This window comes from Toxorhynchites rutilus, chromosome 3, assembly GCF_029784135.1.
Source record: "Toxorhynchites rutilus septentrionalis strain SRP chromosome 3, ASM2978413v1, whole genome shotgun sequence".
NCBI classification, from domain to species: Eukaryota; Metazoa; Arthropoda; class Insecta; order Diptera; family Culicidae; genus Toxorhynchites; species Toxorhynchites rutilus.
This window is the reverse complement of record NC_073746.1, coordinates 284,248,239-284,268,000: the sequence shown is the minus strand read 5'-3', so window position 1 is coordinate 284,268,000 and position 19,762 is coordinate 284,248,239. Positions and strand designations below refer to the sequence as shown.

The 19,762-nt window shown below is 40.1% G+C and overlaps 2 protein-coding genes across 2 annotated transcripts; both read right to left on the bottom strand.

Annotated features, from left to right (window-relative positions):
• Positions 1-9,675: 9,675 nt before the first annotated feature.
• Positions 9,676-12,429, bottom strand: LOC129776143 (vacuolar protein sorting-associated protein 33B). Its single transcript, XM_055781580.1, has 2 exons — positions 12,191-12,429; positions 9,676-12,112 (listed from the first exon to the last, which is right to left on the bottom strand). The coding sequence occupies exons 1-2, from the start codon at positions 12,346-12,348 to the stop codon at positions 10,318-10,320; spliced, it is 1,953 nt and encodes a 650-aa protein (XP_055637555.1). The 5' UTR covers positions 12,349-12,429; the 3' UTR covers positions 9,676-10,317.
• Positions 12,430-18,052: 5,623 nt separating this feature from the next.
• Positions 18,053-19,452, bottom strand: LOC129777371 (uncharacterized). The gene has a single exon (XM_055783612.1). It carries the CDS (start codon positions 19,339-19,341, stop codon positions 18,238-18,240), a length of 1,104 nt encoding a protein of 367 aa, XP_055639587.1. The 5' UTR covers positions 19,342-19,452; the 3' UTR covers positions 18,053-18,237.
• Positions 19,453-19,762: the final 310 nt, after the last annotated feature.

Below are 19,762 nucleotides of genomic sequence, written 5' to 3'. Positions count from 1 at the left end.
CTGTGAACATTCGAACATTAGCAATATTCTTACGCCGGAAAAAGGCGACATGTGTTGTGCATCGATAGAATAGGAATTCTCTTGTGTCTAAACGGCTACTGTGTTATAGATAAAACAAATGTTTATCGATAGATAGCGATACTCTTACGTCTCGAAATGGTAACAGTGTGATAAACAACAAAATTTATCTTAAGATGAAAAAAAATGTACACGAATGAATTCGGCTCTGTTACAGCTGAATTGCTAAATGAGCCCAATAAAATAAACTGTTGGGATAAAAAAAAAGCTATGGAGGATCATGGACAAACACTTTCCCCGCTTTCCTCGAAAGCTGACAAGACTGATTCAGGCAACGATGAACGGTGTGCGGATCTCAGGTAAGCTTTTGGAATCATTTCAGACTCACAGGGGACTTCGATAAGGCGATGACTCTCCTGTCTGTTCTCCAACGTGGCGCTGGAAGGTGTTAAGCGGAAAGCGGGCTTAAACATGCGGGGCACGATTTTGAACAAGTCTAGTCAGTTTATTTGCTTCGCCGATGACGTGGACATAATCCGAAGGACACATGCGACGGTAGCCGACTTGTATACCCGACTGAAACACGAAGAATGGCTGATAGGGCTTGGGAGCAATGCGTCTAAGACTAAATACATGCTAGCAGAAGGGACTGATCGCAACAGAATTCTTCTTGGTGTAGTGTTGTGATCGACCGCGACGAGCTCGAGGTGGTAGAGGAATTTGTCTTCCTTGGCTCGTTGATAACAAATGACAACAACATCCGTGAAATTCGAAGACGCATGGTCAATGGAAGTCGTGCCTACTATGGGCTCCGCAAATCCTTAAGGTCCAACAAACTCCGACCCCGTACGACCAGGACCCTGTACGACCAGAGTGTACCATGTACAAATTCCTAATTCGAGCGGTTGAAAACGGAGTATGGAGAAGGAGAATGAACCACGAACTGGCACAAGTCTACGGCGAACCCAGCATCCAGAAAGTCGCCAAGGCTGGACGAGTGCGATGGGAAGGGCATGTTGCAAGATTGCCGGACAGCAGCCCTGCTAAGATGATGTTCGCATCGAATCCGATAGGAACAAGAAGGAGAGGAGCTCAGCGATCTAGGTGGTTGGACTAGGTGGAGCAGGACTTGGCATGAATCGATGCAGCTGGAGAACTGCAGCCATGGATCGGGTTTATTGGCGAAAAAATGTGAAGAAGATTTTATCTCTCTATGGGATGTAGAATCATTGTAAATAAATCAAGTCCAGACTTTCAGGCCATGCGTTTAGACTAACCTTAGCTTAATTCCATAACCATTCCAATTCAGAATTCGAAAATTGAATTCGTTAGATTTTCTTTTGAGGCAAAAGAAACAATTCAATTCAATCTATATATATATAAATCTCGTGTCACAATGTTCGTGGTCGAACTCCTTCGAAACGGCTCGACTGATTTTTATGAAATTATACTCAAAAAACAAGGTGGGGATAAGAATAAGTCGTAAACTATATATGATACCGCTAGGATATCGATTACCGTATGTTTAATATCGAATAGGGTGGTCCTATGCAGAAAAAAAGGATATTTCTGAATATTTTTTTCTTCTCAAATTTGTTATAAAACTGCATGTAACCTTCAATTTTCACTGCCATCACCTGTTTTTAATAGCGACTTTAGTATTTTGGTATAAACTATGTTCAAATAATTGATCCGTAGATTTTCAAACAGAACAAATATATATTTACGTTGTTCAATGACAGATAGCTACGTCAGCTTCATCGAATTATCATCCACACATTCTCCAGTAACATCAGTTCGGCTAAAACCAGGTGCATCGTCGGCGAACTGGGAGCCATTTTGAATGAGCACAATTCATTATTTTCATTCTTCATATTATACATGCTCGGATTCCTAGGTGACAATCAATCACCAATTCTGATGAAACACAGCGACTCGAGTAATCGTGATTCGAAGAAGAAACAATAACCGACCAATAAGCGACCGACTGCGATTCCTACGACACAATAAACAGTGAGGAAAAGTACATTCACTTGCGAGACGCTGTCATGAGCAACGCCGACCCTGCCTTTGCTATTACAACCCGATCAACCCGATCGCCATATTATATAATCGGGCTGTGCAAATATAGCAACCTTGAAACGCAATTCGATATAGATATCATTGAGCTTCGTGTTTCGTGTTCCGTGCGAAAAAGGAAGAGAAATTCCGGGTGAAATAAACACGCTTTTAAAACAACAAGTACAATGAAAATAGACCCTACCGAAAAAAAAACGAAAATATGCTCTAATATGAGTTCTATGTAATACAATAACACATTCTCTGCAAATGGGGAAAAATCTTGAACGAAAATTGTCTCTGATAATGATTTCATATTATGAATAAAGTTTTTGCAGAAATGCAAGGAGATTTATAGAAAAATAGTTAAGTTAGCATCAGGACTATGTCCCTATAGTATGTAAACAACATCGAGTAATAATTTCCATTCAATTTTTAACAATTTAAAATTATTTTCGATTCTGCTAATGATGGATCATGAGTGACTGTTCAATACTGGCACCACAAACATGATTCATGGCCCGATGTTGATCTAAAACTTTTATCGCCTTGATGAAAAATGTACAAAGCGTTTCCCAACGATACGAACGCAAGCGTAGGCGGATGTCCAATATATCAACGAAGAAGTACTGATAATGGCGGACAACCATGCACAAATATCAACAACGCAGCACATTCACAATCGGTGGGTAGTACCATACTCACCTCAGCTGAGCAAAACATTCAATGCTCATACTAATGTTGAGTTCTGCAAATCAATGAAGTGCAATAAATACAATTTCAAGTCCGTGAACAAATGAAGCAATATGGCTGTTTTTCAAATTCAGAATACCGATGTGAATTCTCCGCGATTTAATGACAACGACGGAATAAGGCGCTACCAAATTCGTCGGTACATCACCTCCAATGAAGTTGTCTGGCTTATCTTTGGTTTTCCAATTCATAAACGGGTTCTAGCAGTTATAAATTTAGCCGTCCATCTTGAAAACAGCAAACGTATATTTTTACCAAATAATGTTTATGGCAGAACAACGTTTGCCGGGTCAGCTGGTGTCTCTATAATATAATGAACATCAATCGATCTTCCTCCTGCTTCGTGGACAAATCAAAATGAACAGAGGAATTGATGTAGTGAAGGAAACAAACTCGGTTTGGAATATACGAGGTTCAAACTGCATGGAGATGAATTCATCCCCTATACTGCTGATAATCTGTTCAAATTTTTTTACCAAAGAGACATAATCTCAGGCGATATGGGGATCCAGAAAACGACAAGCCAGTATTATGGGTCTATGCAGTTCTAACAGCTGGCCTTCTTCTTCTTCTTCTTCAATGGCACTAACGTTCCTAGAGGAACTTCGCCGTCTCAACGTAGTATTACTTGCGTCATTTTTATTAGTACTTAGTTGAGATTTCTATGCCAAATAACACGCCTTGAATGCATTCTGAGTGGCAAGCTCTAGAATACGCGTGATCACAGTGCAAGTCGGAGGAAATTTCTTTGACGAAAAATTCCCCCGACCAGAACGGGAATCGAACCCGAACACCCGGCATGTTAGTTATGACGCTAACCACTCGGCCACGGGAGCACAACAGCTGGCCTATGATTCCTAAAAATACTGTATAGAGGAAGTCCGCTTAGGTGTTCGACGTAGTGCTGCCTCAATATTTCACATCCGTTCAATGTTGGTCCTTCCTCACTATACTAGAATATTTTTTTACTCCTTTTTTTTACGTGATTCGTAGACGCGTAGACGGGGATACCCCTTCAAACAATCATTAAACCAATCAGACGAATAATGGTCGAACAATAGCATTGAGTGCTTGATAAAACGGTATGCTGAACTAAACGTTGCATTGAAGATTATTCAGGCCAAATTGATGCTTTTGTTCAAACCTGGATAATATGCCAGAGAACGGCTTGCAAACGTTTTCCATAGAGGCGAATGAACTGAAAAGTTTAAACCCTCTTAAAGCCAAAAAGAAGAAGAAGAAGAAACGTTTTCCAACAAGCATCTGTCAAGGTGCTAAAAAGCGAGTTCTATTTACAGCCATTCCATACCAAGCCGATATAGTGATTCTCAGTTTTTCGTGGAAATGGGTGGTTTTGTATTTTTATATTTTCATTTGGGTGACCCGAAAAATAAAAGTTTTCCCCTTTTTCCAAAAATGAAATGTTTTCAAAAATTCATAACTTTTGAACTATTGGACCTACTGAAGATGATCGACATATCAAACTTTAGGCCAGTTTGCTTATCTTCCTTGAAAAAATATTACACTCGCAAAATATTGGGAATTCGTTTTCGAAATTATCGATTTTTTTTTTTTTTTTTTTTTTATTTTTTTTTTTTTTTTGTTTTTATGGGAAATTGTTAGTTGGGACATCGTCGCCAAGTACTGCATCGGTGAAGTCCGTTCAGGTGTTCATCGTCGTGCTGCCTCAATATTTATATAATCTTATGTCCGTTCAAGGGAGCTATCAAGTAGCCAATTAGCCAGTCTCCTTAAAAAAAATATTACATTCGCAAAAAAAACGGATTTTGTTTTCGTAATTATTGATTGTATATATTTTTTTACATGTTTTAGAGACAGAGGGCGCTACCATTCCTTATATTTTTTCGTGAAAGCTCAGGCCTTTTTACATAGCATATCCAAAAATCAGAGATGTATTTTTTCTTGTTTTTGAGTTATGATTTTTGACCATGCGCCTAACAGTTCTGCTGGAAAGTTCATAAGGTTGACGTCTAGATGGCGCCTCTTGCAAAAATCTACTTGACTATCACAAAGCACCAAGCAATGGATACGTGTCAAAATTTGACAGCAATCGGTCGATTGGTTCGTGAGTTACAGCATTGAGAGTGAAGCAAATTTTTCTAGAAAAATTTCCTTCGACTTGCACTGTAGTCACTCGTATTCTAGAGCTTGCCACTCAGAATGCACTCAAGGCGTGTTATTTGGCATAGAAATCTCAACCAAGTATTAGCAAAATTGACACAAGTAATAGTACGTTGAGACGGCGAAGTTCCTCTAGGAACGTTAGTGCCATTTAAGAAGAAGAAGAACATGGCTTCATAATCAATACTCATTATAAATTCTAGATTATCATGCTTTAGGTAGAGACTCGAATCAATTTCGGTGATTGCGTTTGTATCTCATAAATTAATAAGATTGAATTTAGGTAATACATCTTTTCCGGGCTATTAAGAACTACATATCCGAGAACCGTTTTACGATAATAGAATTTTTCCGACCTAAAACTATGATATAAGTGAGTTCCGGAAATTTGCTTCACATCTTCACATCTCTGAATATTCGCACGATCGATCCTTGTCAGCACACCTAATGCAGAGCTTTCGTGTGAGTTTGTTTCGTCACTAGAAAGTGCTAGTCACACTAGGACTTTGCATCTCCTACCCAAGAAGGTATGACTTCCTTTATAAAGTTCCTTACCTTTCCTAGTCCAACAGACCATATCTTGTTAAGCGTAAGAACGATCTTTTCAGGAATCCACAATCTTCGCTGAATCAATACACTGCAAAGACACAGTAAATGTTCCGAAATGTCAGCATCAAAATTACAGATATGCTTTTTGAGGTGAAACCTGCTCGGGCAGTGTCTGGTCAACGTACTCAAATCAGCCCTATTCAAACTGAGTAGACTGCGTGTTATTCTTTTAAAAGGTGTAACTTTGACTGTCTTAGTGTTGATTGAACACTCCAGTTGGCATCGTTATTTCGACGTGTCGTTTCGCTAGCAACTTATCGCCCATAACATGGCAAGTTTCGTTCATCAAGCAGATTGTTTGCATAATTTCAGGCGCTTCTATTGCTTTTGTATGCGAAGTACAACAAAATACGTTGCCTTTCGCATATCACGTTTGCTGCTTGCTAAATTTTTATTGCTCCGGTGTGCGAGTCGCCAACAAGGCACTAGAAACTGGGAACATGCAATAAGCAATATTATCGCCAATAGGGTTTTCCATTTATTTTTTGTTGATCTCACACATCGACGCAATAATATATCACTATCGCCATTTTAGAGCAACATATATCGCTATCAACACAACGTGTCGGTTGAAAAGCAACTATATCGACGTGTCGGTTGAATCAATGTCCGTAGATTTTTCATCCACTTGCAAATAACATATATCTCTGTTACATGGAATAAATGTTTGATACAGAAAATATCATAGAATGAAGACAGCCCTAAACCGGACAACTCCTTTCTCGAGTTTTGCTCTTATCAACACATTCGGCGATCCATTTTTATTTTTATAGATAGAAGACGATATAGGAGTGCGTTTTATCACATTAAAACCCATTTTCACTTTCGAACGAAGATCAATTTCGTTACTGCAAACATCAAATGGACTAACAACGCTTATCAACATGTAATTGTAGAGCACATGCGAATTGAACTTTTCGAATTTTCCCATTTTCCTTCAGAGTTTTCCGAAAATTTTCAATTGTGCTTTATTTTTATGGCACCTTCTCTCCTTTCCAGAGGAGGAAAGGGTGTCATACCATCATAGAAACATTTCTCGTACCCAAAAACCCTCACATCCTAAATTTGGCTACATTTTCTTGATTAGTTCTCGAGTAATGCAGAAATTTGTATTTCATTTGTATGGGGACCCCCCTTTAGAGAGGGAGGAAAAGTGTCGAACTACCATAGAAACGTTTATCGTTCCCTAAAATCTCTACATGCCAAGTTTCATTCCATTTGTTTGATTAGTTCTCGAGTTGTTCAGCACCCTCCCCCAACAAACCAAAGTGTCCAACCACCATAAAAACATTTATTGCTCCCTAAAACATTCATTTGCCAAATTTGGTTCCATTTGCTTGATTAATTCTCGAGTAATGCAGAAATTTGTGTTTCATTTATATGGCACCCGCCTGTGCTCCACTGATTGCCCGGTTAGTTTGAAACATAGGATACGATCCTTCAGCAATGTCCGACCGAGCTTTAGCGAGGGTCGGACGGCATACGTTTGCCCACTTAATTTTGACGTAGAACTACGCCTTCTAGGAAGGGTGCTAAATCAGAAAACAGGTCACGTTTTTATGAAATAAAGATAACGTTAATAACTATTTTCATTGTGAACGAATTCTCATGATTTGCAAACCAATCAAATCGGAAATTCTATAAGATTTGATTGATATTCTATACATTACAATTCGCTAATCTCTAAACGGTTTAAATTCATGAAAACTGGAAGAAATTTCTTTTTCTCGATACATTTATTCTGCCGATTTGTGTACTAACCCTACTCGTATTTCGATTGCTTATAACTCGAACACAGATCGGAAAGATGTTTGCATCAATTAATAGGAAATATTTCTACGCGTCTATCACAATTAATAAAATGTTGAATAACTGTAAAATGTCAAGCGTTATCTACACGCCCTAACTGCCAAGTTTTGATTGGCCCGATTTAAGGTTTCCCCAACACAGACTTCAAAATCGATGTACCTGTGGAAATCCGCTTTGCAAATATACATGCAAGTCAGGGGTATTTTTGTTCCCACTTTTTTCCCACTGAGCTATGTTTCCCTAACACGAACTTCAAAATTAATGTGCCTGTGGGAATACGCTTTGCAAATACATGTAAGTCCGAGATATTTTTTGGTATTGAGTACTTTTCTGCCGTAATTTCGCAAAGTGACGCAAGCGCCAAAATTGTCATTTTACGTTTTTTGTTATAGATCGATAAAGAATACCAAATCCTTTCAAACAACTGTGAAGTTTTGCAGAAATGTGGAAAAATGACCCCGTAAAAGCTTGAAAACAGTTTGGCGCAAGCGTCAATTCCACTGTGACGCCATTTCATCTATGATTTGACGTGATTTGATTGTGATGAGATGTGATTTTTTGATCTGTTCTGCTAGCGTAGGATGAACGAGCATGGACAGCAAATTTCACATAACAACATCTTCCGTAATAAACGTTTAGCATAATAAACGTCACATACCTTCTTTCTTGTAAAAAACACTTTTCCGAAAAGCTCGTCATGCCAAATATTTTAATCAAAAACAGTCCATCCCCATGCAATGCTACTTTTATAATAGCAATTCTGCTCATAAGATCATGTACTTTAAATTCATTCACAAAAATTCTTCTTTCGGATAAATTGAAGCTGAGTGTTGATTGAATGGTAAATGTCGGATTTGGTGAACAGCTGCACTCTTCTAAATGCTTCATCGAAACGCATCTTGTAACAAAACTCAAAACATCCTCGCGTAAACTGTATCTGTTTTATATCGGATAATTTCGGACGGCATTATCTTATTTAACACGGAGGATTTCAATTGCATTTCGAATTCGAAAAAAAGGTGCTGTCCACAATTATTGCAATCGGGTTCTCAACTACGTTAATCTGCTTGACGCATGCTACTAATTCGGAAAAGTGTGTGGATTCTTCTCCCTGATGCTTCCTCATGCTTCGCTCAACGGCGGCATGTTTTAGAAAATAATTGGAAATAGATTCTTGCATACTTTGATAGATGAAAGCCAATCGGTTGTGGAAACAGCGATTTAAATTTGCTGTTTCCACAACAAGCTGGCGTTGGTGGCATAGTTTAGCTAAAACTGCATTTTTTCAAAAATCAACCCGATGGCAATGTTTTTCCATCAACAGTACACATTTTGTACAGATACGATTTTCGTAATGTACGCGTATGCTGACTATACATGTAATTTTACAAAAAGTCTCGTACTGAAATTTCTTCCCTCTGGCGCTTGCGCCACTTTGCTAAATTACGGCAGTTTTGTACTCGCTTGTCGTTGTGCAGACCGGAATATGTTTCCCTAAAACGTACTTTAAAACTGAGAAACTTGGGAAAATCGTCATTTCAGATACTAGAGGTGAATGAACTTTCGCGGTTCGAGAACAACGTGAACATGAGATGTGCAATAATTTCAGAGGAAAATGTAAAATACAATGATCGTTTAACAATTCGTCCGTTCACATATTTCTGTAGTCCTAGGCATCATATCAAACGTAAAATACGTACATCAAATTTATTTGTAACCAAGAATATAATCTATTACAAAATTTCGATGCATTCTAAAATAATATTCGAAGTGGTGGATTGCATAATATATTTGCGTAGTTCTACGTCGAAAATATGCTGTCGTGTCCTAGATACAACCCCTTACATTTTTTGTTTTTGTTTTGAAATATAATATCGCGCCACAATATTTCTAGCCTACAACACCTTTTCTGAGAGGTGGTTTCTGTTGCGGTCGTTCTTTGCAGCGATTCATTCCGGAAACCATCAAAAGGTTTGATTGTCGATTCAGCCATGGCATGAATGCAAGCCGAATCTACCCTTTCACTATGGCAGTGTGCTCCGTCGGAGTGCCACCGCTGAACGAAGCATTGCGCCGAAAAGTATGCACATGCGCTGGTGTGATCGATGTGCAGTATGACTCTGAAGTCGTCTAAAGACGACGCTCGTAGACACAGCTCATCGCGCAGATGTCGTCTATAGACGACACTCGTACACACAGGTCGTCGTACGGTTATCGCTTATAGACAACGCTCGTAGCGAAAGGGTTAAAGTAAACAGAATATAGTTTTTTCTCAATTACCTTACGTTTTTTTTTTTAAATAATTTTATCCCATTTATTTATTTATCAGGCTCATTAGCATTTTATCTATAACAGAGCCGAGTTTTTATCGTGTACATGTACATATGTTTATGTTTCTATAAATTGTAAATTACACAGTAGAAGTAGTAGCCATTTAGGCGTTAGGTTTTCTGTTCCATTACATTATGGTAAATTACACTGTAGTAGCCATTTAGGCGTAAGGGTATTCTATCTGTTCTTCCATTGTTCAGCAGACCGGACAGCGGAGACAGTTGATATTGATCATTGTTGAGTTATTTATAGAACAGCAGCCCGATGTTTCTTGCAGAGTAGAGCAGTTGTATGGTTGAATCGATCTTTGTTCCACCGTGGATCGATCTCCATAGCTGATGATGGTTGCGTGGACGTAGTTATTCTATAACAACACAAAGATGGTCAATTGAGGGCCCTGAGTTTGAACTCACGATCGATCGCTTAGTAAGCGAACGCGTAACCAAGTGGCTACGAAGACCCCCTGAATTACCTTACGTTGAATTTCAGCAATATAACAATTTTCAGTTTATTTTCATTTTATCAATGATAACATCCATCTATACGGTCAAATATTTCATTAATGTTGCATTATTGAAATAAATCTAGCTTCGAAGCTTAGCAGCCAACAACAGCCTCTATCATATCACACCCGGAGACAACCGAATCGGAGGCAAGCACAATCTTCGCTCCCGTGAGTTGTTCCACCAGTTGGCAAGCGGCCACCTCCGCATAACTCACTCCACCAATCACAAACACGAACAACGTTTTCACCTTCAGCGGCAGCAGTCGGTTCACATCGTTCTTCGCGTTCGTTATCGACAGCTCACGTATCGTTTTGGAACCGAAGTTTCTTCCGGCTAGCTTCAAGCGTTCGAGATGGCCAAAGCGATTGTTCAGATCGTCGAAACTGGACACATTCGCTATCAGCTGGCAGAGCTGGGCGCAAAGAGGAATGTAGTTACCGTTGAAAACATAGCTGGGGCATTGTTTCTTTCCTGAACTTGTAGAAGCGGCAGAGTTACCGGAGGAAACTGTAGACTGATTTGATTCATTGATCTCCGTCGGAAGCAGTTTCAGCTTATTCGCCTCAATTTGAAACTGTGATTTTAGTATGGGGATTGAAATTTGAGAAAGAATTTTCGCTTTGGTTAGGTTTGTTGTGTCCGGGAATAATTTTGCCTGGCACAAATTGTTAAAAACGGTAAGGTGGCGGTATCCGTATGCGTTCAAATAGGAAGTCATTAGTTTGGTCATATCTTCGCTGCTCAGACCAATTGTTACGTGGTAGAGACAGATGAGTCGAAGTGTGTTGTATTTATGTGCATCTGCTGCCAGAAGTTCCTCGATATAAGCCATAATTTGTTTGCGGTTGGTGTTGGTTAGAATACTTTCTTCGATCAGCTGTAGTTTTTCGAAGTTTGTGCCAACCTCTTCCACGATTGTTTCGCAGAGGAGCAAATGTTTGAAAAGTTCCTTCTTCTGAGCTGCCACCTTTGGCAGTTTATTGGTGACATAATCCTTCATTTCAGACAATTTCATGTCTTTCGAGTACATTTTCCCCTCCAGTCCGAGTGCTTTTGCTTGGGCGCTCAATGTGCCTATTACTTCCGAAAAATGTCGATATCGATTTTCCTGGTACACCAAATCCTGTAAACCATTCATTTTCAAGTTTGTTGTTTCTTGTTTAGCTTTCTTTTCATCTTCGATCTGCAGTATTGCCACTTTGCCCTGCTTTATTTTATTTGTGGTGGAATCTATCGTTAACGAGCCGGAGTTGAATTTGTGGATTTCCAAAAGCAATCCGGAGTATACTACCGAGGTAAGCAAACACGAGGGATAATCGCGGTCTCTATCTACAATTAAAAGAGTCCCGAAATCTGGAACATCCTTATCTTCTCCACTCTTCACCTTGCGATCGGCTTCCACCTTCTGAATCATCTGCAGCACTTTCTCTGAATTTCCCCCGAAACTGAAAATGAGATTTGGTTTTCCCATGACCATATTGAAAATCCTCAAGCTTTGTGCAATCGAGCCTAGCAACGATGTATCCTGCCGCACAAACACATCCGCAAATACGTTGGACAGCTCGAGACTCAACAATCCCTGATCCAGCGCGATAAAATCCCACTGGAAACTGTACAGTTCGACTTCCCCGTACAGGCCTTCCTCCTCAAGCAGTTGTTCGAAACTAGCAAGTACCATGGGGAAAATAATAATATGATACTGTTTGCTCGCTCTGTCCGTTTCTGTCATTGCCAAACCGGCCGATGTCTGACTTTGATATCCACTTATCTGATCGAGGGCAATTTTGAACGTTAGAAGATCAGAGGTAATGAAATAAATGAACTGCTTTCTCTTCGGCGGTGCGCTCTTCGAGTCAAATTTGTATATTTTGTCGATGCCTTTTTTCCTGTTGAATATTATAGTTAGAAACATAGTTCAAGAGCAGAATATGTAGTATGAATTGATATATAATGGTTGTTCAAACCTGAGCCATGAAGCGCCGACAATATGTTCGAGTGGTTTGATTAGTGCCGGGGCGATGATCAGATCTTTATCCGATGGTATCGAATAAAGAATGTTTTGCAACTTTTCCTGTGCAATTTGTCGAAACCCGAGCAACTTTTTGTCCAACATAGAATCCATTTTCAAAGTTGTTTAATTGATGTTCTGTAAACGAATCATTACCGGTTCAGTAAAGTTGTTCCAATCATAGTCAAACCTCGTGAGCAAAACAATAACAAAATATGACATGTAATAATATTTGGGCGTTCAGGTCAGGGTATTCAGCGGTTGTACCGGTATGAGTACAAACGGACGTTCGTATGTGTTTTGTATTTGTATTCGATGTGGTTTTGTATCGCCCGGTTGATTGATTTTTTTAACTCTGAAGGAAAATGGGAAAATGCGAAAAAAATCAATTCGCATGTGACCCTCGAACGTGCGCTTAGTAAGAAAACGAGAAAACGTCATCATATTGATCCATTCATAGTTTAAGCTTTCTTCAGAATATTGCCTTTTCTTGGGCATTTTAAAGGTAAACATCAACACAGAGAAATCTTATTTCTGCTTCGCGCGAGGACAACAAAACCAAACAAAGAGGAGGCGATCTGGCGTAGTGGTAACATCCATGCCTCTCACGCTGAAGGTCACGAGTTCAATTCTCACTCCCGACATTCTTCCAAAAATGGAAGTACAAGTGACGAACCAGCCAAATGAGTTGAAAATCACTATAATACAGATAAAAAAAAAACAAAACAAAACAAACAAACTGCAACGCGCCAAGCGGCTGCCATGGTAACAATGTGGACAAACCAACATCAGCCCATTGGACAAACCATGATCAAAATTGAGATCGTGATGCATTAATTACATGATTTAGATGTAGAAATCTGATCCGAAAGGTGTGTAATCATGATGTTTACAATATTTGTAAGTAAAGGACTAAATACGTACCAAATAATCATCTGGTGATTGATTAAAAGTTAGCTCAAATGAGGAGCGCGTTGACCACAATATTTTTATAGATAGAGATAAACATAGTTCGACAATGTTGTAGTCCCAGTTATTGTAAGCAACTTTGTAGAACAAAGTATTTTTCTATCTCTTGTAATAACCAATATAGCGATTTTTTATGAATTGCGTTAGGGTCACCATAAAAAAAACTGTTTTTTACTCCAACTTTCATATTTAAAATTTTACATTCAAACTGTCTTCGAAAGACTTTTAGACCTTACTGATACTGTTAGAAGTAGAAGGCGTTCAGACCGAAGATCCAAACACAGCAACCATGTAATAAATTAGGAAATAAAATATCTTTCACTTCTGTTTCAACCACTGGAGAGAGTAGTACGTTTTACTACCTAATCTAATAGGTTGTGAGCCCAGTTATTCTTCAAGATTTTTTCGCAAGATGTCTACCGGAGCTGGTGATGGTCAAGCGATCCCGCAGCAAGTCCAGCAGAACCTTTCAAGTCTTCCGCCGATCGAGCGTCTGAGCGGCCGAGAGAATTGGCCAACTTGGAAATTCGCGGTGGAGACGTACCTGGAGCTGGAGGAGCTGTGGGAAGCCGTGAAGCCGATTCCGAACGCGGACGGAATGCTGCCAGCGGTGCAGAAGAGCACCAGCGAAAATCATTTTGCTCTTGGATCCCGTCAATTACATTCACGTGAAGGACGCACCGACGGCCCGTGAGGTATGGGCGAAGCTTGAAGCAGCTTTCGAGGACACCGGACTAACCCGCCGCGTGGGACTGCTCAGGAAGCTCATCACCATGTCACCAGACGGCGTTCGTTGGACGAAAACCGTTTCCATCAAAACCGAAGCAAGGTGCAGCCGAAGGACGGTCAGCTGAGCATCCAAAAGGTCCAAAATGCAAGCGTTGTCATCGATACGGACACATCGCCAGGGAGTGCCATGTGAAAAATGAGACGAAAAAAGGGTCGGCGTTTTGCACGGTACTAACAACCAGCGGTTACCATAGCAACGATGGCTGGGTGTTTGATTCTGGAGCATCAGACCACTTCACCAAGGATCGAAGCCTGCTACATGGTGAAAAACCGGCGAGTGGCGTTGTCATGGCAGCCGACAAACAAATGATGAAGATTGTTTCCACGGGTGTCGTCAAGCTTTCAGCTAAGTGCAGTCCTGAGAGTCCCCCCATCGACGTGAACGATGTCAAGTTCATTCCAACAATGTCCAACAATCTTCTGTCGGTGAGTCAGATCGTTCGCCATGGTCACGAAGTGCGGTTCAGCACCCAAGGCGTGAAGGTGATTGATCCGGATGGTGAGGTGATAGCTACCGGGATACATGACTTGAAGAGTGGATTGTTCCGATTCGAAGAGGGTGACGAGCAGAGCGCGTTGTCGCTCGCATCCACGGCAGCCGATTTGAACGTTTGGCACAGGAGAATGGGTCATATCAACGTCCATAGCCTGAAGCTACTGAAGAATGGGCTAGCCACCGGGATGGAGTTCAAGGAAACGAAAATGGACAACTGTACAGTATGTGCCATGGGTAAGCAAACCCGTCTACCATTTCCGAAGAACGGTCATCGTGCCAATGGCGTCCTGGAGCTTGTCCACACGGACATATGCGGACCGATGGAAGAAGAGTCAATCGGCGGAAGCCGGTATTACGTGTCGTTCGTGGATGACTGGACACGGCGGATATTCATCTATTCCCTGGAGACGAAATTCGAAGCTGAGATTCTACATGCATTCGACCAGTTCCGAGCCCTAGCTGAGAGACAGACCGGGTCCAAGCTGAAAGTTCTTCGCAGCGACAATGGTAAGGAGTATACTAACCGATCGTTTCAGAAACGCCTTTCCGATGCAGGGATTGTACACCAAACGTCCACCGAGTACTCTCCTGAACAAAATGAGTTGGCCGAGCGAGTCAACAGAACCGTCGTTGAGCGAGCGATGTTGAAGAACCAGCCGAGACTGACGATCATGAGACAACCGATGAAGAGTCGTCGGATCCCAAGGAGTCATCGGATTCCGAGGAGGATTTCTTTTCGTAAGTTGATACAAGCGCTGGCGAATCATCCGATGAAACCGTTTTTGACGTGACAATTCCGGCGCTCCCTCCACGACAATCTTCAAATCCACCCGAGTCACAGGTGTTGAGGCGCAGTGGTCGGGAGCGCGCGATTCCAGGCAAGTACCATGACTTTGTCTTCACGAACAAAAACTTTCCGTCCCACAATTCCCCAGTTCCACAAAACGAAGCTGAACCGAATGCCGCCCAGCAAGGCCTCACGGTGAGCAAGCGGACTGGGGCGGAGATTCTCGCGACAGGAAGTCGAACTCCGGTATCCTCATCATGTTCGGAGGTGGACCAATTGCGTGGGGTTTCGCGGAAGCAAACTGCGTTGCACTAAGTTCGACTGAAGCGGAGTTCGTGGCGTTTGCTGAAGGATGCCAGGAGCTCGTCTGGACCAAACGTTTGATGGAGGAAACAGGCGTAGGCATCTGTGGTCCCATCACTGTATTTGAGGACAACCAAAGTTGCATCAAGTTGGTGGAAGGCGACCGAATAGAACGACGCAGCAAGCACATCGACACCAAGTTCTTCTTCGTTCGCGACCTGCAAGAGAAGGAGATCATTAAAATGGAGTATTGTCCAACGGAGTCCATGTTGGCCGACGTTCTCACGAAGCCACTTCAACGACTTCGACTGGAAAAACTACGCTGTGAAGTAGGAATTCGTCCGGATCTGATCGAGGAGGAGTGTTAGAAGTAGTAGGCGTTCAGACCGAAGATCCAAACACAGCAACCATGTAATAAATTAGGAAATAAAAATCTATCACGTCTGTTTCAACCACTGGAGAGTGTAGTACGTTTTACTACCTAATCTAATAAATACAAACATTTTGCGGTGCAGAACTTGTCAATATTTCAACTCTGCTCCAAGTTATTGAAATTTCTTGCCAAAAAATACGCTTTCTTAATTTGCTTATCATTCTTTCTGGGGCAAACATAAACAATGTTTATTGACGGCATTTGAAAGAACATATTTCAATTTACATAATTTGGGATTTTCAAAACTATGTTATTTTTTGTATTTGAGTAAATTAAAATTGAAATCATGAGTTTTTGGGTGAAAAACCATCAATAACATTGAGTAGGATCATGATATTAACAAGTTCTGCATCGCAAAATTTTGCTCTTGATAAGCTCTAAAAGTCGTCCAAATACAATTTTGATGTAGAATTTCAAATATAAAAGTTAGAGCAAAAAAACCGTTTTGTCATGGTCACCCTAATGCAACTTAGAAAAATAAGCTAAATACAACTGTGTGGAAGATGTTTATTCTCTAGGCAAAAACTGTCTTCGACAAAGTTATGGAGCGCTTTTTTCAATGTTGTCAAAAATAGGGTGACCAAAATTTGAAATGAAATCAAAAATCTAACTTCCTCATCTTCATAGATAGAGATGAGCATAGTTCGACAATGTTGTAGCCTCAGTTATTTTAATCAACTTTGTTGAACAAAGTTTTTTTCTATCTTTCAATATAATCGATTTAGCGTTTTCTTTCTAAGTTGCACGTTTACTTGCAAACTTGAATGCGCCATTCGTTCGGATTCCACAATGAGATCGTTTCCTTCGATGTGGATGAGACGAAGGCGAGCCATCGGTAGGTCTTGTTAGATTCTTGGCAAACCAAGGATTCAACCCTCAAGTTTAGAAAACACGAGTTATTTCGTGATCTATCCGTAACAGACAGAACGCGAAACACTAGAAAACTCGTGAGCGGTCCGCAATGTGTTAAATGCACTTCCTGGACCATTGTGCAATGGTTTCGATGGCTGAAAGCTGTGCTTTAAAATCCAAGGGTCACCATAAATCCATTTCTACCTGTTAGTGATTTTTTCTATAACTGTACAAAAAAAATGGAAAATTCTCAAGAAGCAATCTTGAAAAAGGTTTTGTTAGGAACATTTTTTTGCTTTAAATATGCACAAGATGCGATGTATGGAAGATTCGTAGGGCACATATTTATCTACAATTCATCTACCATGTCATCAAAACCTAAGATGACCATTTTGAGAAAATCGACTTTTAGTTTTTGAAATCGATTTTTTTCAGTGTAGGATTAAAAAAAATGTTTTTTCAGTATTTTCTTCTGAATATTCAATTATTTTCCTCAAACTCTTCGACGAATCACTTTTTTGTAGGACTTACCGATTTTGAGTAAAAAAAATTATAAAAAAATGATCAAAAATATTTAGCCTTTTCCATATGTTAGTGATGATTTTCTAACCTTTTCAACGTAGAAAGAATACTTCAATCCGGGAAATTTGCAGAAAATTTCAGATTTTTCAAAACAAATCAAAATAATTCCATACCAAAAAAAATAAAACAATCATTTCACTCGCTGCGCCATCTGGTTGCAATTCTAACGTAAATTCGTCAATATGCATTATCAAACTTAAAAATTTGGAGGACAAAAATTTTAATGACGACATTTAATAGTTAAAATGAATTCATATTGAAACTAATCGAAATAATCACGAAAGAATCTGAAAGTGTGGAAAGTCTCAAAAATTCAGAAAAGATTTACTGTATCCTTAAATATATATAAGGGGCTCAAAACGAAAGGGGTCAAATTGGAACGTTTTTGCAGCTGAGTTATTCGCGAATGAAAAGGTTGATGAAGAGAAAATCGGTCAAGAGACTTACACCCCTTACCATCAGAGCCCCTCATATATCGTCTTTATAAAATTGTACTTACCGAGTGTTTCAGAGAAAAACGATCTCAAAAATTATGGCCCGAAGGTTTAAATTTAATCCTCTTAATCTTTTTGGTTGGATTTCAGAGGCTTTTATTCATTGTATTTAAAGAAATATACAAAACTCTCGATTAACCAATGCTACAGTTTTTTCATACTATAAAGATTTTCAAGGGATTCTTTCGTTCAAGAAACATTTATATCAACTTGTAACTTTTACTTTTGTCTCAAGAAATATAATTGTAACAGTTTACCTCTTGCAATAGTGGTTGGGCGGGTGCATAGATAATCGTTATCAACGATTCGTTCTTCCAGTCATGCCAGGCACTCTGTACAAAAACTCGCCATCATCGTCATAAAAACAATCATCTAGTTGATATGTGACTCCTTTTTTGTACAACTTCTTTGGTATTTTAACAAAATCTGGACTATCTGATTTCACATACTTTGAATTATCACTCGCATCGAACGTTGTCACTTCGGATTCATATTTCTTTATGTTTAGTATTTGATGAGGAGTCTCCAACTTGCCAGAAAGATTTGGATCATCCACCGCACTGGACACAGACTCAGAATACAGGTTTTGATTCATCTGTCGCAAAGTACGAGGGCGGCGATCAACTATTTCCCCCATGACAAATGTTTCCAGGTCGGGAGCTTTTGCAGATATTTCCGGAACGTGCGTAGTTTGTTGGCCCTCTCCAATTTTTCGCACATCCTGTTGTTCAAGACAGGTATTGTATTTTTTGCAACTAGTGATTATTCGTGAGAATTCTCCATCTTCCGGGAGAGGTTGAATTTCGTAAAGACGTTTGCTTTCCACCTTTGGCTTCTTAGCCTCCTGAAAGTTGCGATGGATAAACTTTTTGAGATGTTCGGCGAAACCACTATCGATGTTCTTAATTCGACCTGATTTCAACATTTCCCAATTATCACGCACGCTCTCGTCGTGCTGCTGAATCCGATTTGCATCCCGTGGAATCCATTTCGCTTTCACAATTTTGGCTATTGTATAGCGATCTGCAGGAAAGCTTTCCACCAGTTTATCGATGCTCCATTGTTCCGGGTCAAAGTTGTGCAGATAGCGGATCTGCTCCTTTTCGGACCAAGTCAGAAAGTTTAGCTGCTTAGTTTTAAAGTATTTGTTACCAACGATCCAGCTCTGAAGTCGCTCACGGTACTGTTGCGTTTCCCTCTCGTACTGTTTGTGTGATTTATGAACCTGGCTGAAATCGGCATCATCCAGCTGTTCGAGATCCGCCTGATGATTAGTTTGCAAAGAATCGTCTTTCAGCAGTGCCATACGGCGGTCTACGCCAGGATTGCGCGCACGGCGAACATAATTACGTGCAAGCGACTTTTGCCGATTATAGGCAAGTTTGAGGATTGTTCGTATCATTTTGTTTCACTGAAGTCGAGGATGAATATACGTAACACGCATCGTTTTTTGATGCTCTGAATTGTTTGCCTAATGTCAACTCTGTTATAAGGTCGTGAGAGAGAAAAATGAAGCGTTGTTTGTTTTTTGTTCTCTTCTTTCGCTTGTCAAATAACTTCTACACTGGAGAAATAGTTTAGTAAAAGCAGCTACCAAATCTTTAGTAGCCAAAACATTGGTAAAATATACATATTTTTTGTAAATATTACCAAAATTGCGTAAAAGTGGTGTCAGACGCAATGAACGTTCTTACCAAGGATTCGTATATGTTACTTCATACCATTAGTAACCTTGTTTGTGTTGTCATACCTAACATCTGTGAAGCGCGCACTTTGCAATTGCCATTTCTCTTTTGGAGACGAAGATAGATATTCGGAGGTGT